The sequence below is a fragment of the Rhinatrema bivittatum genome, chromosome 7 (genome assembly GCF_901001135.1).
Source record: "Rhinatrema bivittatum chromosome 7, aRhiBiv1.1, whole genome shotgun sequence".
Classification (NCBI taxonomy): Eukaryota; Metazoa; Chordata; class Amphibia; order Gymnophiona; family Rhinatrematidae; genus Rhinatrema; species Rhinatrema bivittatum.
The window spans coordinates 33316314-33341132 of record NC_042621.1 but is presented as its reverse complement, the minus strand read 5'-3'; the positions used below and the strand labels follow the sequence as shown (position 1 = coordinate 33341132).

General features: G+C 48.9%; 1 protein-coding gene across 3 annotated transcripts in view; it reads right to left on the bottom strand.

Annotated features, from left to right (window-relative positions):
• VPS9D1 (VPS9 domain containing 1) overlaps positions 1-24819 on the bottom strand; it is a 306602-nt gene that overhangs the window by 241499 nt on the left and 40284 nt on the right. For all 3 annotated transcript variants that reach the window (XM_029608215.1, XM_029608216.1, XM_029608217.1), the window contains exon 7: positions 3613-3665. In XM_029608215.1, the coding sequence (XP_029464075.1) occupies positions 3613-3665 (53 nt within the window). The remainder of the gene's footprint in view (positions 1-3612; positions 3666-24819) is intronic.

The following is a 24819-nucleotide window of genomic DNA, read 5'->3' as shown; positions in this document are numbered from 1 at the left end:
CTAGCTGCTTTCCAGACCTTAAAGGCCTTGTGGAGCAGCAAAACAACGTCGGACAGAATGAGGAAGAAGAGTCATCCGAGGCCCCCTCGGCGTGATCTCCTGGCGAATGGCCCTGATCAGTCAGGAAATCCCCCCCCCCCCTCCCGGAGGCCCCAGGCTGCGGCAAAAGAGGTGGTGGGGAATTCCCTTCCCCCAGCGCAGCTTTCTCCTGATCCCTGAATGTCTGCAAAATGGCTTCTGTTGTTTTGGAGAGGATCCAAGATGGCCCCCTGACTGTACGCATATTCAGACGCTCCTGCCTTTCGTAATACCTACCTGATTTTTCCTTGTCAAATGCCTCACAAAAGAAAGGGGAAGGTGAGGGTTTATCCCCCCGAGCCCACGCTTCCCGCAGGACAGCGTATCATACTGTAATATGCTTCCCCCATATCTCAAGGAGCAGCGAGCCCCGCTAGCGGAACAGGAGGAGGAGTCCTTTCTCCGCTTGGGGAAATATCGCTAACTCCCCCGGAACCACGATTGCCGCCGAATGCTGTCTCATCGAATGCTTCGGGACAAGAGGAGTCGCTGGTGGAATGCGTCACAAGTGCGACTCCTGAGGGAGGACTGCCGCGAAGCATCGCGAGTGTGGAGGGGTCTCCTATTACCTCGAATCCCCTTGAAGCTGCGACATGGAGAGAACAGAGGGTCGAGGAGATGCCGCAGGGACTGGAAACATCAGCCGGTGGAGGAGAGGTAATGAGTAACCCTGTAAGAAGGCCCACTGAGATTAAAAGACCGGCGGTAATAACTATGGAGTCCCTTTGGGACCTGGTTGCGGGGTTAACGATGGCGTTCAATGAACAGACCCAAAAAACGGAGGAAATCGCCCAAAAAATGGCCTCTATTGAAAGTCAGCTACATCTAAAGGGGACAGAGCAGCTGCAAGAGTTACAGCAAGTTAAAGAAAATCTTAAACAAGTGTCTGATAATAATGCCATCTGTGTGAAAGATCAAATGATCCTAACACGACGGCTGGAATCTGTAGAGAATTATCTGAGGCAGTTAAACCTTAGGGTTTTGAACTTCCTTAAAGTGGTGGGAGAGATACCACTATTGACTTTTAAAAGATACATGAAAGATATACTGCAGATACCAGAGGAACAAATTCCAGCTGTTAAAAAGATCTTGTTTTTAAAACAAGGACAGAGCCAGGTACAAATATCTCCAGTTGGAGAAACTGGAAACTTTAACAATCTATCTGATTATTTGGAAAGCTCTGGACTTGAAATTGCTGAAAGAGCAGTTCTCTTTATTTCTTTGTTCTCAGAATTTGATAGAGCCCTTATTATGAAGTATTACTTTAAAGCAATAAATGTTACATATATGGGTGGATTGGTCCGGATATTCTCCGATTTGTCCAGGGTTACGCAACTACGCAGGAAATCTTTTTTAACAATGCGCCCTGAAGCTTTGGCTCTAGGGGCAAGTTTTCTTTTACGTTATCCCGCTAGGTGCGTGGTAAAGTATTCTGGTAATACCTATATATTCTTTAACCCAGAGCAATTGAGGGTCTTTCTGGATGGCAGAAAAGAAACCCCTACAACCTAGAATATCTGGTTCCCCAAAAAATATGATTGGGATTAATAGTAAGGGGGCTTATTGTTAATTATTTTTTCCTTTGTGTACTCCTCTTTTTCTTTCCTCTCCACCCAATGTTACCTAGAAATAAATAGGAGATATAAATTATATAACATGAAATAGTTGTGTAATTATAATATAATTACAATTAACAATGTATAATATTTTTTCTTTTTGTATAATTTCTCCTGATTGAAGCAAAGGATTCTTTGTTTATATGATTGTAAAATTGATAAATTAAAAAAAAAAAATGGCTTCTGTTCCCGCGCTGAGCAGAAATGGGTCTGAGGGCTGACAATGTTTCGAACCTCCTAGGCAGATTCCAGCTCTGGAGAGCCGCGCGCACGCTGCCGCACACCAAACAGGCATAGCAGAATGAAAATGAGCCCCTGAGCTCGGTGGACTGCAGCGCAGCAGCGGCGAAACGGGGGGGGGGGGACGACGACACACAAACAGGGCGCTGAGCCGGAGGCGAAAGGTAGAAAAAAAAATTACCTTTTTTATTTTTTTAAATGGAAGCCTTGCACCGCCGCCCCCCCCCCCCGCCGAGGTTGAGTGAACCGGGCTCCCAGTATCACCCTCAGTTGATGCAGAGGACAGGTTATTGGGTTCTCAACCCTCTGCTCCTCAGCCTCTATTACCAGGGGGGATGGTCCCACCAGGACCTGACAACCCCCTGGGAGGCTTAAAGACTCCTAGCTGATTGACTTTTTTTTTCCCCAAAGTGGAAAGCCTCAGATAAAAAAAAACTGAAAATAATCTTCCCACTAAGACTAAAAATGTATCTAATTCTAAAGAATACTAGGTAATCCAGACTGAAAGGCTTGCATCTCCACCGTCTGCTGGAGTCAGAGAAATACTGAGAGACTCTAGGTGGCACCTCAGGGTATAGGGCAGAGTCCGTTAAAACTTCTCTGTCTTCATCTGCTGGAGAGAAGGCAAAACCCAGGAGTCTGGACTGATCCGGGTAGGTACAGGGAAATAACAAGAGGAGAGGTAGGGGGAGGGTAGCAGGATTAAAGAGCAGATTGTCTTTTCTCCATGCTGTCTACTATGGTTCCACCCTTCTCTTCATTCCCTGTAGAGATCAAGAGGGGATGGGAAGGAATAGGGAACACGGCAGTTTGTCTTTGCTCTGTCTCTTCCAGTTCTCTGCAGGGGTGGGGGCTGCACAACTCTTGAGGGTTTCAAATCCTCCTCCTGCTGCTCTTTTTTTTTCCCCCATAGACACAGCACGCGAGAAAAGCCTTAGTGAATCAGACAGACCCTTTAGATTGTAAACTGTCCAGGGCAGGAAAAAATACCTGCAGTACCCGAAAGTAATTCGCTTTGAAGTGTCCCAAAGGGCGGAATGTGAATCAGAAATAAATCAAGTATACACATTCCAAATCCCATGAACGGACAGAGCAGAAGGGATGAGGTCCCGGATGCGCCGAAGCCTTTCGCCCAACCTGCCATGTGGCCTTGAGTTTGTACGCTCTCTGGGGCAGACAAGGAATGCACCATGCTCAGGATGGTAGGTTTCCCCATGAAACAGAAGTGGATTATTTAAATGTGTTGGGGGAGAAGGGGAAAGGAATGTAAGGGGCGGAGGGTGCCTACAGGAGTCTTTTGCTCGTAGGAACGTACATTTGTAATGTTTTATTCAATAGGGTTAGTAGAGGGCCTTGTTCTTTATTTCTTAAAGGGGCAGACCAAAGCTATCATAAAACGAAAAGGAAAGCACCAATCTATTTCTTGAAAATTATTGTATTTGGTTTTTTTTTTTCAAGTCTGGGATACTTTTGGTCTTGGGACCCCACCCGCCGGGCTATCAAGGCTATTTTTAGGCTACAATCGTAATGTAACCGTCTCTTTTTAGTCAGTAAGGAGGTCCAGAAGGCCCGTTTAAAATCTGGCAACCCTGCTCCCCAGCAGAGCACTTGATGATGAACACGTGCCTCCTCCCCTGCAGACCCCTCAGCCAGGCTTGGCTTTCATTTCCTATCCTACCTGTTGGCTTCTTCCTGCAGCCTCAGCTTGCGTTCCTCCATCTTCCTCTGTAGCTGGAGACAGAGTCAAGGCTTCTGCTCTCCCCGGGACACGAGGAGAGAAGGAGAGAGGGGGAGGGGAAGCAACACAGGAAGGGGAGAAAAGCCCAGGTCTCACATTACAACCTCCTGCCGAGCCTTCCTTTCAGTGACAAGCACTGGTAGTTTTAGCCCCGGGTGCCATGTGCTCCTTTCCAGATTCCAGGGGAAGGAGGTGTGCTCAGGCCCCCAAAACTCCAAGCTTGGTAAGCGAGACATGAATAGTTTATTAATAAAGATTATAGACCTCATTCCTAATATAGCGGCATTGACCAGGTAGGTTTTGTATCTGGCAGACATGTTGTGGTTCAATGTAAGGGAACTTATCTAGAAGGTGAAACTGTGTCTATTTCTTGCTTGGGGGGAAGGGGTGACAAAGATGCACGTGAACATGTGTTTTGGATTTTCAATAAATCTATGGAGAGAACTTGAATGGTGGAAATTACTTTCTCAGTCCCCACAAGCAAGAGCTTTGATTAATGAGCAGGCAGGGCATAGCTATGTTGTGAACTTGGGCTATGGGCGAAGACAAGGTTGCCAAAGCTTATCCTCAGTATGGGGTAGATTTAAAAAAAAAATGTGCGTGTCCATGTGCCTTCCTGATGCACATACGTGGACTTGGCTATTTTATAATGCGCATGTGTTTATAAAATATGATATCCACGCGCACATGCATGGTGGATTTTAACATCCGTGCACGCATGTGCTGGTGGGTGGCATCCTCCACGTACGGGGGGAGGGGGGATTTTAAAAGATGGTGCGGTAGGGCTTCCCCAGTTCCCTATACCACTACCTAACCTTCCTACCCTTTCCCCTCTCCTCCTGGATCCCTAACTCTTTCCTAGCTATAATAATTGTTGTGTTTTACCTCGCTGCTGCAAAGGAGCAGCAGTAGACTCCGCATGCCGGCCAGCTGTCTGCGCGGGCTTCCTCGGGACAGCGGCTAATAGCGCTGTCCCCTGCCCAGCCCCTTCTGAGAGGCCTGGCACTTCGGCATATACTGGGGTTTATGCACGTGGCCGGGCCCGTGAACCCTTGAAAATTTACTTGTATGTAAACAGTAGGAGGTCCATATTCAAAAGCATTTAGCCAGACCTGGTGATTCTGGTTCTTCATCCCAAGCCCCCTTTCCAACCTCCCCATGATTCCTCCAGTGATCTTCATCTCCCTACTGTGGTCCTAACACACCCCCAAGTCTCACCTCCAATCCATGGTGGTTCTCGAGTCCCCCACCCCCCATCACTAATTTTCCCTTCCTGAAAAAGTATCCTCTCCAGCAAGTTTCTTCCTCTCCCTCTTTGGCCAGTAAGTCGCAGGCCTCCTCTGAGCCTGAATCAGCTGGTTATCCTCTGCCTTGGGAGTAGAGGCAGACTGCCATGCAACACCTGCTCTCCTCAGGTCTGGAATTCAAAATTGAATCCTGCTCTTTGCTTCATTGGGAGAGGAAGTAAGGGAACAAAACCATATGCTCTCCTCACTCTTTCTTCCTTCCCCCACCACACATCCTCCTATCCCTTTCCTTTCCCTCTTTCACTCTCTTTGCCCCCTCCAATTGCTTTTCTCAGACTGCCTCCGATCCTCTCATTCGCACCTCACAACTTTGATCTCCTCACTCACTCCCATCCCTTTCATCTTTTCACCCACTCTTGCCCCTCCATATCTACTCAGTCGCCCTTCTCCCACCTTCACTCTGCTTTCCTCCAGTCCCTTCATTCAGTCCTTTCATTCACTCCCGCCCCCCCCCCACCATTCAAACCCTTATACAGGCTGATACAGTACGGTACGCTTGGCCGAGCACACCATTTAGCACCCGTTTGGCCATGCTCTTATTACCCCTTATACTGTAAGGGGTAATAAAACGCGTAGCCAAACCCCCCCCCTCCAAAAACTAATAGCGCTCATCACATGTAAGTGCATGTTGAGGAGCCTATTAGTTAGTCGCCCGGGATACTGAAAATAAAATGTGCAGCCAAGTCACACATTTTATTCTCAGAAATTAACACCTGCCCAAGGCATTAAATTCTAAGCAACCCGGAAAAGTGTACAGAAAAAACTGCTTTTCTGTATACCCTCCGACTTAACATCCTAGTGATATTAAGTCGGAGGAACCAATAATAAAAACAAAATTTTTTAATTTTTTAAAAATCTGCCCGCCAGGTCAGTGGGTTAGAAAAATGGATGCTCAATTTTACCGGCATCCGTTTTCCTAATCCGTGACTGTCAGCAGGTTTGAAAACGGATGCCGGTAAAATTGAGCATCGGTTGTCTGACCCGCCGACAGCCACCTCTACCTAACGGAGGCACTAGGGGCAATAGCGCATCCCTAGCACCTAACTGAGGTGCTAGGGATGCGCTATTGTCCCTAGTGCCTCCTTATTAGCGCGACACCTCATTTAAATAGAGAATCGCGCACCCAGGAGAGGTGCCTGGGTGCACATCGGGAGAGCGAGCGCTCAACACGAAGCGCCGGCTCTCCCGCACTTTTTACAGTTATCGGCCTGTTTGTGTCTTTTCTTTACTCTGCAGTTTCTGCTTCAGTAACAACCCTTCCTCTCTTGTTCCCTGTAGAAGAGGGGGAGAGACTGAATTAGGGAGCAGTGTGGTTCTGCTCTGTCATATCCAGCTCCCCCATCCCCTGTTCCCTGCAAGCTGCCTGAAGGGGAGGGCTGGAGCAGAACATCCTTGCTGCTCTGCCTCTTTAGTCCTGAATGGGATTATGGTATTAACAGAATAGTTAAGTTTTCAGAAAAGTGTATGTGCCGAGGACCTCTAGTGCAGTGTTTCCCAACCTTTTCAAGCCCATACTAAAAAAAAAAAATATTGTGTGGCTCATCAACCTCCACGAAACAGGCAGTGTGGATGTGGAGAGGACTCATACAGCCAAAGAAAGAGCCTAGCGAAGCACCGAAGGCCCTGCCAGTCTCTCTTCCAAATGTTAAGACAAAGGGGAGAGTGGGACAGAGACAGACATGAACCCATCATAGTGGACCAGCTCCCTCTATATACAAATGCAGGAATGGGAGATGTTGGTCTGGTCATTTAATAAGGCTTTTCTCCCATTCTGTGTCGATGGGGAAAATGCTTAATTAAATCAGGGTCTAAGTTAGTTCCCTTGGCTGTCAGAGCTCCTTCACCACTGCTGCTGCTCCCAAAATTCGGAGTAAGTCACATTCGCAGGCCGATGCAATAAGATACGTGCAAGAAATGGGCGCTCATAGACGCATGTATCCGCATCCCGTGTTCACCTGATGCAGTATTCTAATGAGAAGAAAACCAAAGTAGCATACAAAAAGGGCACGCTCAGGAGAAATGTGCATTTCTGGCGCTCAAATATTTATTGCATCGGGCGCAAAGACATCTAAATTGGGCTTTTCCTAGCTGAAGTTACAGAAATCTGCACTGCCTGTTTACCAAAGGAAAGGAATTGCCCATGGTTTTTTAATGTGTCCTTTAGTTATTCATCATGCTCCATGTTACTACTCTCTCTCTATATTTTTTTAATTTTTTTGCTCTAACCCCAAACAACTAAATCTTATACTGATCTCTCTAATCATCCCTATCCTACAAGGGGCACATTTATCACAACACAGAGGACCACGTTTTTTATGTTTCTCATGAGCACCTGGCTGCAAATAAACTTTATTCCCTGTACGTACCCGGATCAGTCCAGACTCTTGGGTTTTTCCTCCCCTCCAGCAGATGGAGACAGAAGTTTTAACGGACTCCATCCTATACCCCTGAGGTGCCACCTGTCTGTCAGTATTTTTCTGTCTCCAGCAGATGGTGGATTTAGTGTTAGGTTTTTAGTTTTGCTGGTATTCGTTCCTTAGGGAATCTTAAAAAAAAAAAAAAAAAAGAGAGAGAGAGAATATATCTCTTTAAGCCTCCCAGGGTCCTGGTGGGAACAGAGGCTCTGGAGCAGAGGGTTGGGAGCCCTGTAACTGCCCGTGGCTGAGGGTGATGCCGGAGAGCCTGGTTCACTCACCCTCTGAAGATCTGCACACAGGACAAAACAATGCTGAGGTGATTTATTTAATTTCTGAGCCGGCCTAGCGGTCTTTTTCATCCCTCCTTCCTTCCGATGCTGTTTTCGCTGTCCTTTTCAGTTCCTACGAGCTCCCGGGGGTTTGTCTTGGTCACGCTGATTCTTTTTTTCGGGCCCCGATCCTAATTTAGCTCGGGAATCATGCCACATGGTGCAGCTTGTGGGCCGGAGTTTGTACCGGGTGCTTGTTGGTAGGGGAAGGCTCTTCGGGGAAGCCGATTCCGGCGAAATGGCATCGCAGCAGCTCTAGAGCATGCAGGGACCCTGGGAGGGCAGAATTGCTGCGGCAGCCTCAGGACCCTTTTCTTCTCAGCTCAGGTACTGAAGAATTACTGCGAACATTCAGGGAGCAGGAGAAGGCAGCCCTGGGGGAAGGGAGCTCTCCGCTACCTCTTTCGCGGCGTCCTGCTGCCCCTGGGGGAGAGGCGACTTGCAGGCAGCGCAGATCTCTTCCTCAGAGGAAGAACGAGGGAAGGACTCAGATGAGTCTTCTTTCTCGTTCTCCTCCGATTTTGTTTTGTTGCTGCATAAAGCCTTCAAAGCACGAAAAGCAGCAAAGAGCCAGGGTACTAAGGTACCCCGTGAGGTCCTGACATCGCTGGGGGCTGGGACAGGAGCTTCATCACTCCACAAGTGTACCAAGTCACACAGTGGCATAGAAGCCCCCAAGGCCAAATGCCCTCTCCGGTTCTTTTCCTGTCAGGTGGATAGTTCAGATACGGACGGGGTGGATGAAGGCAAGTCTCCTCTGCAAGCCCCTGGTGAGGGACCGGATGCGGATCAGGATCACCAGCTCCTGCCGGCCAAGCCAGTAGATGCGCCTTAGAAGGTTTCTGGCTCTTTAAAAAAAAAAAAAATAATAATAATTTACTTGAGATTGTGAAAACAGAGGCAGAAGGCGCAGCAAGTTCCTTTGAGCCTCCCAGGGGGATGGCAGGTCCTGATGGGACAATCCCCCCTGGTATCAGAGGCAAAAGAGCAGGGGGTTGAAGACCCGGGGACTGCTACAGCCGGCGGGTGATACCTGGGAGCCCCGCTCACTCACCTGCGGCAGGCAGCTCAACACAGCCTTCGGAGCACTGTGGGGGGGGAAAAAAAAAAAAAAGGTAAAAGTGAGGTTTTTTTCTGGTCGGCCGGTCTAGCATTCTCTCCAGCTCCTCTCTGCCTGCCTTACTGCTACGTTTCGGCTCGCGTGAAGGCCCTGCCGCCCGGACTATTTTTTTGCGCACTTACCTCAACTGATCGGAGCTAAATTTAGCCCGAGGTTATGCCTCATGGTGAGGCCTGCTCCACGTGCGGCAGAGCGCACACCCGCCTCTCTAGAGCTGGCATCTGTGCAGATTGTGTCTCGGGAGGTGAAGGGACCTCGGAGAGGTCCGCTGAGGGGAATCCCCGTGGCAGCAGCAGTTCTTCGTGGCACCCAGAACCTGGGAGGCTTACAGCTCAGCCGCACTCACCTGATCCGTTCCTGCTTAGTGCAGGGACGGAGGCCATGTTGAAAACGTTCAGGGATGCAGAGAGAGCCGCGATGGAGGCACAGAGTTCCCCGCCACCTCACTCCACGCGACCGGGGCCCTCCGGGGGGGGGAGGCAGGTCACAGGAGGATCGGACTGATACTTCTGATGGTGATCCTGAGGGGGCCTCAAATGGGTCGTCTTCGTCATTCTCCTCAGACTTGGTGAGGTTTTTTTCACAAGATTTTCAAGGCACGGAGAGCATCCAAACGTAAAAGGGGCAAGGTTTCTAAGGTTCCCTCCACCTGTAAGCGTCCCAAGTCCCCGCCGGTGGGGGAGCATACTAAGTAAGCACCCTCTCAGATCCATGGCAGGTCCGGATGATTCGTCTCTGTCGGATCTATCTGATGGAGGAGACCCTTCCCCGCAAGACCTTCAGGGGGTAGACGCAGGCCAGGATGGTCAGCCCCTGGTGCCCAAGCAGTGAGGCACTTCTGTGGTGGACGGTGATGGTCCCAAGTTGGTACACTTGTTCCGGAGAGATGAATTGGGTCCACTTATCCCGAATATTCTGGAAGAGCTCGGAATTGAAGTCCCGCAGGAGGATTCATGTATGGGAGCGGTGGATCCCGAGATGTTAGGTCTAAGAGGTCCGGCTTGCTCTTTTCCCTTTCATGTGTCGGTCACTGACCTCTTGTTCCGGGAATGGGACACCCCGGATCTAGGTTTGAAAGTCAGCAGCGCTATGGATAAGTTGTACCCGCTACCGGAGGATGCGCTGGAGCTGCTCAGGGTACCCAAGCTGGATGTGGCAGTCTCTGCAGTCACTACAAAGACCACCATCCCAGTCACGGGAGCGACGACCCTAAAAGATTTGCAGGTCCGAAAGTTGGAGGTACAGCTTAAAAAGATATTTGAGACCTCCGCTCTGGGAGTGCAGGCGGCCATGTGCAGCAGTTTTGCTCTGCGTGCGAGCCTGCATTGGGTGTAGCACTTACAATCTGTGGCATCCCTTTCGGAAGCGGACACGGCTCAGGCTAGTCGTTTGGAGGCGGCGGTGGCTTACAGTGCAGACACACTGTATGATCTCTTGCGCACGTTGGGAACAACAATGGCTCCGCCATTTCGGCCCGCAAGCTCCTTTGGCTCAGAAATTGGTCGGCAGATGTCTCCTCGAAAGCTCAGCTGAGTTCCTTGCCTGTCAAGGGAAAGCTGCTCTTCGGCCAACAGTTGGAGGACATGATTAAGTCTCTGGGAGAGAATAAGGTCCACACAAGCTGCCAGAGGACAGGCCCAGGAGCAGAGGCTCTTTTCCTCAGAGGTCCAGATTCCGGGGGAATCGTCGTTTTCGGGCCTCACGGTCTTCTGGATCCGCCTCTCGTCAGGCTCCCAGCCGTGATGGATTCGGCACGGTCCAGTCTTCTTTGGTGGCTGTGTTCAGATTACGATGGGGTGTGGATTTGGAAATTCCCTCCTGGATAGTGGTAACCACTGATGCCAGCCTCTCCGGGTGGGGAGTGGTTTGTCGAGGAACAGCAGTGCAAGATCAGTGGATGAGGTCGGAGTCTTCTTGGTCGATCAATCGGTTGGAGACCAGAGCGATTCGGTTGGTACTACAGGCCCTCCTTCCCTTAGTAGAGGGGAGATCAGTGCGGATTCTCTCCGACAATGCGACAACGGTGGCTTACATCAATCGTCAGGGCGGAACTCGGAGTCGTCCGGTGGCGACGGAGGCTCAACTTTTAATCAGCTGGGCGGAACAGCACCTGTACAGGATAGCAGCCTCTCACATTGCCGGAGTTGACAATGTGCAGGCCGACTTTCTCAGCCGCCATCAGTTGGATCCAGGAGAGTGGGAACTCTCCGACGAGGCTTTCAATCTCCTGTGCAACCGATGGTCCAGCCCACGATGGACCTGTTAACGACATATCGCAATGCCAAAGCTCCTCAATTTTTCAGTCGTCGAAAAGAGCCAGGAGCGGAAGTTGTAGATGCTCTTGTGCTTGCCTGGCCAAAGGACATTCTGTTGTACGTCTTTCCGCCGTGGCCGTTGGTCGGCAAGGTTCTACGCTGCATCGAGGCTCATTCAGGCAAGGTGATACTCGTCGTGCCAAGGTGGCCAAGGCCCCCGTGCTTTGCGGGCCTTCTCAATCTGGCGGTAGACAGCTCGCTGAGATTTCATCCATCCCTGAGTTTGCTGCGACAAGGTCCCGTTTATTTCACAGAGGTAGATCGCTTTTGTCTAGGGGCATGGCTTTTGAAAGGCGGAGATTGAGAAATAAGAGTTACTCGGAGGAGGTGATTACTACGCTTTTGCAGTCCCATAAAACTTCTACCTCCATAGCCTACATCAGAGTTTACAGTATTTTCGAGGACTGGTGCCTGAACCACACGGTGGAGCCATCCAGGGCTACTATTCCAGATGTTCTGGCTTTTCTGCAGGCAGGTCTAGTAAAAGGTCTAGCCTTCAATTCCCTACGAGTTCAGGTGGCACCCCTTGTTAGTTTTCGGGGAAAAGTACAAGGCCTCGCTCTAGCGTCTCATCTGGATGTGATTCGTTTTCTGCGTGGCGTTAAACATCTTCGGCCTCAGATTCAGAACCCCTGTCCTTCGTGGAAGCTCAACCTGGTTCTCCGTGCCCTTTTGTAATGCGCCTTTTGAGCCGCTAACACGGGAGATCTTGAAAGATCCAACGCTGAAAGTTGTTTTCCTCGTGGTTATTGTATCGGCACAGCGTGTTTCGGAGCTACAGGCCTTATCTTGTCAGGAGCCCTTCTTAAGGATTTCTAATGAAGAAGTTTCTTTATGAACGGTTCCCTCCTTTCTTCTGAAAGTAGTGTCCTCTTTTCATTTGAATCAGACTGTGGCGCTCCCATCCTTGGCTGGCCTAGATCTTTCTACTTCCGAGTCTAGGGAGTTAAGACAGTTGGATGTCAGACGCATGCTGATACGTTATTTGGAGGTCACAAACAGTTTCCATCTTTCGGACCATCTGTTTGTCCTATGGAGTGGTCCCAGGAAGGGTCAGAAAGCTTCAAGGACCACCATTGCATGCTGCCTGAAGGAAGCTATTGCTTCGGCTTACCTAGTTCAGGGCCGTCCGATTCCGGTCGGTCTCCGGGCTCATTCTACTAGATCACAGGCGACTTCGTGGGCGGAATGTCAACAGGTGTCACCGCAGATTTATCCAGCAGCTACGTGGAAATCTCCGCATACGTTTGCTAGGCATTACCGTCTAGATGTCCGGGCCCCAGAGCCCGGTTCCTTCGGGCCAGTGTTCTCCGAGCAGGACTCTCTCAGTCCCACCCTGGTTAGGGAAACTTTGGTACATCCCAGGAGTCTGGACTGATCCGGGTACGTACAGGGAAAGGAAAATTGGTCCTTACCTGCTAATTTTCATTCCTGTAGTACCACAGATCAGTCCAGAGTCCCACGCATGGGGAAATGGAGAGTCCGCTTGGCCGGTTCATGTTCAAATTCTTCAGATTTATTCAATGCATTTTGATATTGTGCGCCCACCATCAAAGGGTAGGAGAATGGGCATGTTTTCGTTCATGTTACCAGTTTTTCATTCCCTCTGCTCCTTGAGGGGGGGTGGAATTTTGGTTGTACTAGTTTACTTTTCTCTGCTTGGGTACAGTGTAATATTGACAAGACTCTAGGTGGCACCTCAGGGGTATAGGACGAAGTCCGTTAAAACTTCTCTGTCTCCATCTGCTAGAGGGGAGGCAAAACTCAGGAGGTACTACAGGAACGAAAATTAGCAGGTAAGGACCAATTTTCCACCTCCACAGCTGGAGTTAATTTTCTGGAGTTAAAAAAAATGTGAATTGGGCGCCCAGCCTTTGGACACGCTTCCTGCATCGAGCGGTAATAGCTAATGTCTTTGTCGGCATGCAGTTTAAATGCGATGGGCACTACCCGACAAGCTTTGGTTAGGACGCATTAATCTCCTTACTGCATTGGACGATATGATTGTGCACCCAAAATGCACATCCAATCACAAGTAAACCTGTGCGCTAGGCTGGGTGCACTTTATTGCATTGGCCTGGCAGTGCTTAATGCATGATTTGCCCATCTCACCCAACCTGGGAGAGAGGACAGAGGCTGTCTGCCCAGCCAAGGTAACTAACAGAGCCAGCTGTCTGCACAACCCCCGACTTCTCTCTTCTCCTACACTTGAATATAGAGGGAACCAGCCGTTTGAGATGAGTTCATGCATGTCTGCCCCTATTTGGAAGAGGGACTGGTGGGGCTTTCAGTGCTTTCCCAGCTCTTCCATTGGTCATCTTACGTGTTTATATTTGTTCCCTGTATGTATCCAGATCAGTCCAGACTCCTGGGTTTTGCCTCCCTGCCAGCAGATGGAGACAGAGAAAGTTTCACTGACACTGTACATAATCCAGTGTGCCACCTGCAGTCCCTCAGTATTTCTCTGTCTCCAGCAGATTGTAGATGTGTAAAACCTGCAGTCTTGAGAGAGAGAAAAAAAAAGATTAAAAAGACAAAATTTCTGGATTCTCCCAGGGGGTTGTGAGGTCCTGGTGGGGCCAACACCCTTGTTTGAGGCGGACGAGCAGGGGGTTGGTGACCCTTCTGATCGCTTGGTCTGGAGGTCCATGGGGTGGACATCTTGTGGTCCAGATTTCTCATCCATTACGAGACAGCGGTGAAACCCGCTGGCAGTTCTGCACTGCAAGCCCAGTGGAGCAGGGAAGTATCCCTCTTATACGGTTTGTCCTGGGCTGAGTCACTAAGATTGAGCAAAAGGATATAGCCAGTGGTATGGCTCTTTTCTGATCTGCCTTGCGGCCTGCGCTTCTGGAACCTGAACATCTGCACCAAAAGAAAGTATTGTTGGGAGCTCAGCGATGGGGTTTTTCAGCAGCTTCTCTGCCTGCGGAGGAGACTGGGTGTTGGCTCCATGACACTGAGGGACTGTTCCCTTGCTTGCCATTGAGGTGCTGGTGTTGCCGGGGGTGCGTGCAGCAAAAGAGTTTGGGGTCTGCGTTAAGCATGACGGCACCTGTAGAATAAGCCTCATGGGTGATGTGGTCTAGCGCTGAGGCTTTTCCCGTCAGCGCGGAAATGGCGGCCATTTTCGATTCCCTAACAGCTTTGGAAGGAGAGGCAGGGGAATCTCCTCCTCAACTATCGCCAGTGGTTCCCTGTCCTGCAGAAGTGCAGAGAAGCACTTTTTCCGAGGAGGAGTCTCTGCTCTGTAGATGTCTCCTGCCGGTTTCAAAGCATGTTTAGCACAATACTAGCTCTTTAGCAGTCTTCATGAATTCTCAATCAGTCAAGAGGCCTCAGTTGTTGAGAAGCTCTTCAGGCCGATGATTTTCGGTGCTGGGTGTTAAACGGATCTGGGCCTAAACGCTCTGAAGGTGCAGGCAGGTTTCACTTAGCCTTGTGGTAGACGACTATAGAGTTCTTTTCTCGCGTGCATAGGCATGTGCACACATTCTCACTGCGTGGCGGTTGTATGTGCTGGGACCTGGGCACATAAGGCTGTGGCCTAGATTTGATTGTGTACGCCTGTGACCTAGACTTGAGAACATATTTGCACAAGAACTTGAGCGCGTACAACCATGGCCTATATGAGCATGTATTTGTGCATGTACTTTTGTGCGTATGACCATGACCTAGTCTTGAGCATGTATTTGTGCGCATCCTGGAAGGGTGTGCGTGTACGCCCAGGTGGCAGTGGTGTGCGCACAGGAGGCCATCTAGACTCAACGTTCAGGAGAGCTAGGTACCAGGGATGAACAGATCCAAGCACCTTGCTATCTGTGGCTTGCCACCTGATAGCAATTTAGTCCTCACTCTCTCTCCATTTGTGTCATCGCTGTTTAGATGCTCAAAGCGATTTGACTACTATAGCTTTTGCCCATGTTGGGACATCCGCTAGCCTATGTTGTCTCTGGAGGGGGAGGGGGGTGTAGTGGGAGGTGAGGAATGGTCAATTCTCCTCCCTTTTCCCGAAGGCAGAAGCTTTCCCAAGAGAAGTTGGAGAGAACAAGGTTGGGCCTAGGGACTTCGGGATAGATCCATCTCCTCCTCCTGGGTGGAATGTTTCCAGGGCCTGCAGACCTTTCTGCAGGGGTGCCCAGCGAAGGCGAAGCAACCTACTATGTAGGGTTCATGTACTCGGGCCTCCCATTTGTCAGTCATGGCTGGCAAATGCCCTGGTAATATTCAAGGGGGTATGGATCATGAGACATTGAAGGAGTCCGATGGAGAATTGACTTTCTCACTTCTAGAAGAGGGAGAAATTGCATATGATTGAGAGCCGCTTTGGACTCTGCTCAGATTTTTCTTTTTTTCACAGAGATGTCTTTCTGAGTTTGTTGGCTCAGACCCTGAACATGCTTAGTGTAGCCAGAGGTCAATTTTAAGTTAAGCATCCTGTTTCTTCCACCCCCCATATCCAATCCAAGAGATATTGGATTTAAAGAAGGTAAATGCAGCTCTCAAGGTTCCTCATTTCTGTATGGAAGCTCTGAGATCCAACTCTGAGGTCTGTCATGGCGGCGGTACGCAAGGGAGAATTCTTGCCATCTCTTGCCTTGATAGAGGCATATCTGCATATAGCCATCAGGCTGTAGCACCAGAGATTCCTGAGGGTCAAGGTCCTAAGCGAACACTTTTGGTTTCGAGCCCTTCCCTTCGGCTGGCAACAGCTCCACGTACCTTCACTGTTGATAGTGGTGGGGGCATCCACATTGCAAAAGGAGGGTGTTTTGGTGCATCTGTATCTGGATGACTGGCTTATTCGTGTGAAATCAAATGACCTCTGTCAACAATCAGTACAAAAGGTACTGATTCGCTTTAAGTCTCTAGGATGGGAGGTGAACCTAGCAATGAGCCATTTAGTCCTCTTACAAACTCTGGAGTATCTGGGAGCTCAGTTTAACACACTGGTGGAGAGAGATTGTTGAAATTGCAGAGTCAGATTAGGCTTCTGCTAGAGCTTTCGGTGCCCAGGGTCTGGGAGTATTTACAGGTCTGGGTTCTATGGCATTGACATTGGAATTAATACATTGGGCGTTTGCACATATGTGGCTTCTGCAGGGGGCTCTTCTCCCGCTGGAATCTGTTATTGGAAGAGTTTCATCTTCCTCTTCCGTTAGAGCGGGAAGCCAGGAATAGTCTTTCGTGATACTTACTTACACCAATCTTGAGCATGGTGCAGAATTGTAGATTCCGAACTGGATAATAGTCACCACCAATGCAAACTTCTCTGGATGGAGGGCGGTGTGGCAAGATCAGTCGGCGCAGGGCCAGTGGTCGAAATAGGAGGCGTCATGGCCTATCAGTCGGTTAGAGACAAGAGCAGTGCATTTCATGTTGCTTGCCAGTCTGCCAAGGTTACTCGGCATCCAGAATGGATCCTATTAGACAATGCGATGACTGTGGACTATGTCAACCATCAATGTAGAACCAAGAATCAGTCAGTGGCTCGAGAGGCCCAGGAATTGCTTCTCTGTGCAGAACAGCACTTGGAGCGGCTGACAGTGTCTCACATCGCTGGATTGGACAACGTTCAGGTGGATTTTATCAGTTGGAAAAAGTTAGACCCCGGGGATTGGGAGCTGTTAGAGGCAGCAATGTGTCTCATTCATGGAAGATGGGGATATCCCAACCAAACATAATACCAAGGCGTCACAGTTTTACAGCCTCTGAACAGAACACAGTACAAAGGAATCAGAGCTCTGGTGCTGCCGTGGACTCGAGGGATTCTTCTTTGTCTTCCCTCCTGTGGCCTCTGGTGGTCAAGGGATTACGTCAGAGAGAGAAACATCCAGGCAACATGATCCTGGTAGCTCCAGAGTAGCCACATTCACATGCTTCCCAGAACTGATCAACATGGCCATACATGGGCTCCTGAGGTTCGGACATTGGTCGACTGTTTTCCACCAGGACTCAATATTTTTGGTCAGGAAGCTCACTTTTGTCTCGCAGTTTCGCTTCTGAGAGGAGACAACTGAGATGGATGGGGTATTCCAAAGTGGTTATTTCCACCTTCTACATCCTTTGACGTATGTGCAAATTTGGAGGATCGTCGAGTCCTGTCTGCTGTTGACAGAGTGCAGTCTCAGTCTGTTAAGGCTACGGTTTTGCATATTTTGGCTTTTCTACAGAAAGGTTCTGGTCAAGGGACTGGCCTTTGAGTGTCCAGGTAGTGACATTGGTTTGTCTCCAGGGTAAGGTGCAAGGGTATCCTCTGTCCGCTCCTCTGGATGTTTGATGGTTCCTTTAGGGAGCTAAGAACTTGCGTCCTTGGGACGGAACATTTGTCCATCTTGGAATCTGAATCTTGTCCTTAGGGGATTGTGTGAGGCTCGGTTTGAACCACTATAGAGAGCTACGGTTAAGGACTTGACTCTTAAAGTGGTTTTCTTGGTGGCTATTCGTTCAGCCAGGAGAATTTCAGAGCTCCAGGTGCTGTCATGTCAAGATCCCTTCCTACAGATGTCTGGTTCAGGGTTAGATCTGAAGTCGGCAAAACAATGTGACAAGGTGATAGCTAAAGCCAGAAGAATGCTGGGCTGCATAGAGAGAATGAATATCGAGTAAGAAAAGGGAAGTGATTATTCCCTTGTACAGGTCCTTGGTGAGGCCTCACCTGGAGTACTGTGTTCAGTTCTGGAGACCGTATCTCCGAAGAGACAGAGACAAGATGGAGGCGGTCCAGAGAAGGGCAACCAAAAGGGTGGAGGGTCTTCATCGAATGAATTATGAGGAGAGATTGAAGAATCTAAATATGTACACCCTGGAAGAAAGGAGGAGCAGAGATGATATGATACAGACTTTCAGATACTTAAAGGTTTTAATGATCCAAAGACGACAAACCTTTTCCGTCGGAAAAAAATCAACAGAACCAGGGGTCACGATTTGAAGCTCCAGGGAGGAAGACTCAGAACCAATGTCAGGAAGTATTTCTTCACGGAGAGGGTGGTGGATGCCTGGAATGCCCTTCCGGAGGAAGTGGTGAAGACCAAAACTGTGAAGGACTTCAAAGGGGCGTGGGATAAACACTGTGAATCCATAAAGTCAAGAGGACGTGAATGAAGAGTGGGTGGCTCGCGGGAATGACGGCTACTACCTGGAGATAATACCCTTATTCAATAAACATACACACGGTTAATGCGACTCCAACATTGCTCTAAGCTTCAACGGCAAGAGGAAATGTGGAAAAAAGGATATGTCTTCACAAAAAAGCGGGGAGTAGCTTGCTTGTTATGGCGGTTACTACCCCAAACCAAATAAGCCTGATACTTCACTTTCAATGCATATCCAGCACAGCTCTCTGCTTCAACGGCAGGGGGATTGAAGAACAACCAACAAGGACTGAATTACATAGTCTGGGTAAACAAATAAGCATGGGTGTAGCTTGCTTATTGCGGCGGTTACTACCCCTAACTAATTAAGCTAGATATTTCACTTAGATGCAGCTCCATCACTGCTCTCTACATTAATGGTGGGGGTGGAAGGGAAATAGAACCAAAAGGTTACTAAGAGCCAAGAGAAACAGATAAGTATGAGAAAAAGAAAAATAAAGTGCGAAACTTGCTGGGCAGACTGGATGGGCCGTTTGGTTTTCTTCTGCCGTCATTTCTATGTTTCTATGGTGCCTTCTTTTCTGCCTGAGATAGTCTTGGCATTCCATCTTAGTCAGACAGTAGAGCTTCTTGCTTTAAGGATTTGGATTCCTCTACGCCTCATGCAGGGCAGCTTAGGCTCTTAGATTGGAGGCATGCATTATTGAAGTATCTAAAGGTCACTTATGATTTCCATAGATAGCATCACCTCTTTGTAGATCATATCACCTCTTTGTACTGTGGAGTGGTCCAAAGAAGAGAAATAAGTCATCTAAGGCTACAATTGTGCGGTGGCTGAAGGAAGTGATCGAGTTGGCTTACATTTCTAAAGGGCACCTGCTATCAGGGGTTTAGGGGTGTACTTGACGTGTTCTCTGGGGGCTTCCTGGGCTGAATCACAGCAGGTGTCTCCACATGGCATTTGCTGGGCTGCTACTGATAAGTTGTTGCCCTCTTTTGCTAGACATTATTGCTTGGATGATGGGGCTGCAGTTTCCATGTGCTTTAGTGAGAATGTTCTACGAGCGGAACTCTCCACGTCCCATCCGAGTTAAGGAGAGCTTTGGTACATCCCAGGAGTCTGGACTGATCTGGGTACGTACAGGGAAAGGAAAATTGGTTCTTACCTGCTAAATTTTCATTCCTGTAGTACCACAGATCAGTCTAAAGACTTGTCCATTTACAGGGGAGGGGGGGAGAGAGTCCGCCGCTCATACTATTGCTTTAAATATAGTGTGGAATTGTTGGAGGTTTTCAGTGCTGATCGTTTGTTAAATTTGGGAAATTAATTTTCCATTGTCTTTTTGGGCAACTTCACCTTCTTCCAGCTCGTTGGAGGGGAGTGAGTTTGCTTAGAGGCTTGCTTAGAAATGTATGGTAGTTGTCAACTTGGCTTGGTATAGGTCAATAATGAGGGACTGCAGGTGGCACACTGGGTTATGTACAGTGTCAGTGAAACTTTCTCTGTCTCTATCTGCTGGCAGGAAGGCAAAACCCAGGAGTCTGCACTGATCTGTGGTACTACAGGAACGAAAATTAGCAGGTAAGAACCAGTTGTCCTATATTTTGCCTTTTCCTGGGTGAGGCACATGGCAAGCGAACAAGGCAAAGGAGAATTACTACTTACCTGATAACTTCCTTTTCTTTAATAAGGACAGGTTAATCCTTACAAGTGGGTTATGTACCTTTACCAGTAGATGGAGATGGAGCAAAGCTGATGTCACGGTATATATATCCCTGCATTGATATCAGCCCGCCAGTATTCTCTGCAAAAGTCAACCATGGACAACTAAACAATACATGATCATAACTATTAACAAAAGACAACCATTCAAGCACTCAGTTAATGGCAAAAAATTGAGCTTAGACGAGAAGTATAAAAATCACTAATCTAGGGATCGGATCTGACACCAGTAATCCCCGGAATCGCAGCCACTCAGGAGGACAATACCACCACCATACGGCAGCCAAGGGCGAGAAAGTGGATTAACCTGTCTTCATTAAAGAAAAGGAAATTATTAGTTAAGTAGTAACGTCTCCTTTCTTAGCATTCGGACAGGTTATTCCACACCAGTGGGATGTACCAAAGCTATTCCCAAACAGGTCGGGAGGCTACCCGCAGAAGGCTGTGAAGGCTGTGTCCTCCCGGGCCAGTACATCCAGGCAGTAATGCCTGGAAAAGGTATGCAAGGAGGACCACGTTGCAGCTTGGAAAATCTCGACAGGAGACAACAGTCTAATCTCCACCCATGACACTGCCTGAGCCCTAGTAGAATGAGCCTTAACCTGACTAGGGAACGGCTGCTCGGCATCCACATATGCGGCCGTGATAACCTCCTTAATCCAGCAGGCTATCATAGCCTGCAACACCGGCTCACCCTATTTACCCTGACCGTGGAGTATAAACAGCTGGTCTGTCTTCCTGAGAGGTTTAGAAACCTCCAGATACCTCATGATACGCCGCTTGACATCCAAGGTCTGTAACAGATGATATTCATCCACATTTCTCTCCCTATCCAGGGTCAGCACGGAAACAGATTGATTCAAATGAAAATCTGAGATCACCTTCGGCAAAAAAGACGGACGCAGCTGGACTGCCCCCGGAGTCAATTGCAGGAATGGTTCCCAGCAAGACAGAGCCTGCAGTTTGGAGACTCTACTTGCAGAACACCATCCTCAAAGTAAGTAACCTCAAGGAGAGGCTAACGCAGTGGTCGAAAAGTGAGACCCACCAGAAAATCCAGCACCAGATTAAGACTCCACAAGGGCACCAGCAACCTCAAGGGAGAACGAAGATGCTTCACACGCCTTTCAAGAACTGGACCACGTCCGGTCGTGCCAACAAGGGTTCACCATACACCTAACCTCAGAAACAGGCAAAAGCCGCCATCTGTACCTTCAAGGAATTAAGGGCCAAGCCCTTAATCAACCCATCCTGCAAAAAAAAAAAAAAAAAAAAAAACCCAAAAAACAAAATAAGCTATATTTTAACTGAACGAGGATGAACCCCTCATTCCTCACACCAAGCCTCAACCACTCGCCAAACCCAAACATAGGCCAAGGAAGTGGAGAATTTTCGAGCTTGAAGCAAGATGAAATCATAGCAGTGGAATATCCACGTTTCAGCAACCGAGCCCTCTCAAGGGCCATACCGCAAGACAAAAGTTGGATCTTTGTGAAGAATAGGCCCCTGCCATAGCAGATCCCTGTGAACCAGTAATCGGAGAAGAGAGTCCACCAGGAGCTTATGCAGATCCGAATACCATGTCTTCCTGAGCCAATCTGATGCCACCAGATGCACCAACCTTGTGTGTGTCTCGATTCTCTGAATCATTCTGTCCAATATGTGTCACGAGGGCATCAGTGCCCAAGACGTTAGATCTCTTCTGCGACTGAAGAAGCAAAGAACCTTTGCATTGTTTGATGTCACCAGCAAGCCTAGAAATGGGAGGCGCCAGTAGCCCACTATGAGCTGGAACGCTCAGTTTGACAATTCCCATTCTCCTGGATCCAGACTCTGTCTGCTTAGAAATTCGGCTCACACATTGTCCTTTCCTACAGTGTGTGACGCTGAGATCTCCTGAAAATGTACTTTCGCCCATTCCATGAGCTGGGCTATTTCCTGCGACACTTGCTGGCTCTTGGTTCCTCTCTGCAGTTGATGTAAGCCATCGTCGTCACACTGTCCGACATTCAGACTGCTCGACCCTGCAAGCGATCAACAAATTGCAAGCATGCCAACTGAATGGCATAAGCTTCCAGCCGATTGATGCTCCAGAGAGACTCCTCTGTACTCCAGCGACCCTGCGCTGTCAACTCCTGACAGTGAGCCCCCCAACCCTGGAGGCTTGCATCCATCATGAGTACTAGCCAGTCCAGTGTTCGTAAGGGATAACCCTTCCTTAGATGATCCGCTTGCAACCACCACTGCAGTTGGATGCTAATCTCCACTGGTAACTGAAGCCGTATTGAATAGTCCTGAGACTGTGGACTTCAATGTGCAAGCAGTGTGCACTGAAAAAGACACAAATGCACCTTTGCTCATGGAACCACCTCTAGGGTAGCTGCCGTTAACTCGAGCACGTGCAGATGAGACCACACCGTCGAGTGTATTGTTTCTGACAATAGTTGCACCTGCGACATAAGTTTTTGAATGCAGATCTCCAGCAGAAACACCCTGCCTTGCTTCGTGTCAAAATGAATACCGAAATACTCCAGTGCTGGGTTGGCTGCAGATTGCTCTTGGCCAAGTTCACCCAACCTAGTTTCTGTAGCAAGGAGATCACTTTGCACGAGACCTAAAGACTCACTTTCATGCTCTTGGCTAGAATTAGCCAATTGTCTAAGTACGAGTGGACCAGAATGCCATACTTTCTCGATACTGCCGCTACCACCACCATAACCTTGGAGAAGGCTCTGGGCATGGTAGCCAAACCGAAGGGTAGCACTCGAAACTGATAATGTCACCCCAAAACAGCGAAACGCAGAAAACCGTTTATGCTCCAGCCAGATAGGAAAATGCAGATACACCTCTGACAGTTCCATAGACATAAGAAAATTCCCCAACTATTCTGCCATTATGACCAAGCGTAAGGTTTCCATGCGGAAACAAGCCACTCACAAATGACGGTTGACTCCCTTGAGATCCAGAATGGGACGAATGAACCCTCCTCCTTGGGTACAACGAAATAAATGGCATATTGGCCCGTATTTTCTTGTGACATGGGCACTGGAATCAGGGCTCTCGAGCTGAGGAGCCTTGACAATGTACACTCCACTGCCTGCCTCTTCCATGGACAGCTGCAGGGAGACACCAAGAAACCATCCCAAGGAACGCTGAGAAACTCTAGAGCATAGCCGTCTCTTATCACCTCCAGAACCCACTGTTCTGAAGTGATCTCGACCCACATCAGATTAAAAAAAAAAAAAAGAGGCAGTTGACCCCCTATCCCCTGCCTAGGGGTGGGTCGGCACACCCTTATTGAGGGGGTTGGGGGGCATCGCTGCTCGAGCCTGCGCCCCGTCTGAGCTGTCTGGGATGAAGGACTGAGACATACCCAAGGTTGAATCCTCTGAGAAGCCGCTCCTCTGTAGGGTCGAAAACGTTTGACACCCCTAGCACCGAACAAATGCGGCACCTGCTTTTTATCCTCTGGTAACCGAGGAACCTGGGACTCACCCCACTTATTGGCCATTTTTGTCAATTCACTTCCAAACAAGAGTGATCGTTTAAAAGGCAATTTCGAAAGATTAGAATGTGAAATTGAATCAGACGACCAATTCCTCAGCAATAGCTGATGCCTGGCCGCTATCACCAAAGCCACCCCTCTGGCAGAAGTATGGACCAGGTCGCAACCCGCAACTGCCAAAAAGGCAGCTGCTGGTTTCATCACTGCCCTGGAATTAAAACCAGACTCATCGACTTCCTGAGAGAGAAGCAAGCAAGAGAAAGCCACCAGGGAGCAGCAAGAGGCTAACTGCAAATTCATTGTCACTGCCTCAAAGGCCTGCTTAAGGATAGCCTATTGTACGTATCCTTCAATGCCGCTCCCCATTCTACAGGTATAGTCATCCGCTTGATGACAGCACACACTAGCACATCCACTTTCAGAAGGCGCAACTGCTCTCGCCGCCGGATCTATGGGGTACACTGCTTCCAAGGCTCATCCCCCTTTTAAGATTAGCTTCCGGGGTGCCCCATACAAGATCAATCAATTCTTGAATTGTATTCATAATGGGGAAGCAACATGATGCTTTACACAAAGAAACTAAAATGGGGGACATTGAATCTTCGTCCGTCCAGTTTGGTAATCCTGTCCGTCCTGGAATCTTAATCTTGTTCTTAGAGCTCTGTATGAAGCTCCTTTTAAGCTGCTCCGAAGGGCTACACTGAAGGATTTGACGCTTAAGGTAATTTTTCTGATGGCCATTTGTTCAGCTAGAAGGATTTCCGAGTTACAGGCGTTATCTTGTCGAGATCCTTTCCTTCAAATTTCGAAATCCGGAGTTTCCTTAACCTTCCTTTTTACCAAAGGTGGTTTCAGCGTTTCATGTCAATCAGTTGGTGGAGTTTCCGGCCTTTCCTGCCTTACTGCCGTCAGATCCTCATGCGAGGGAGCTCAGACGTCTAGATGTGCGGAGAGCCTTATTGTGTTATCTCGAGGTTATGAATGATTTTAGGAGGCCCGATCACCTCTTTGTGTTTTTGAGTAGTAAGAGCAAAGTTTCCAAGGCTTCTAAAGCCTCTATTGCATGATGGTTGAAGGAGGCTATTTCTTCCGCGTATATCACACGGGGTCATCCAGTTCCGAAAGGGTTGTGTGCTCATTCCACATGTTCGCAAGCGGCCTCGTGGGCAGAATCTCAACTTGTTTCTCCACAGGAAATTTGCAGGGCGGCAACTTGGAAATCGCTGCATACTTTCGCAAGGCACTATCATTTAAATGTGGGGGCTCCGGCAACCCCTTCCTTTGGCGAGAATGTTCTGCGAGCGGTTCTCTCCAGGTCCCACCCGGAGTAGGGAGCT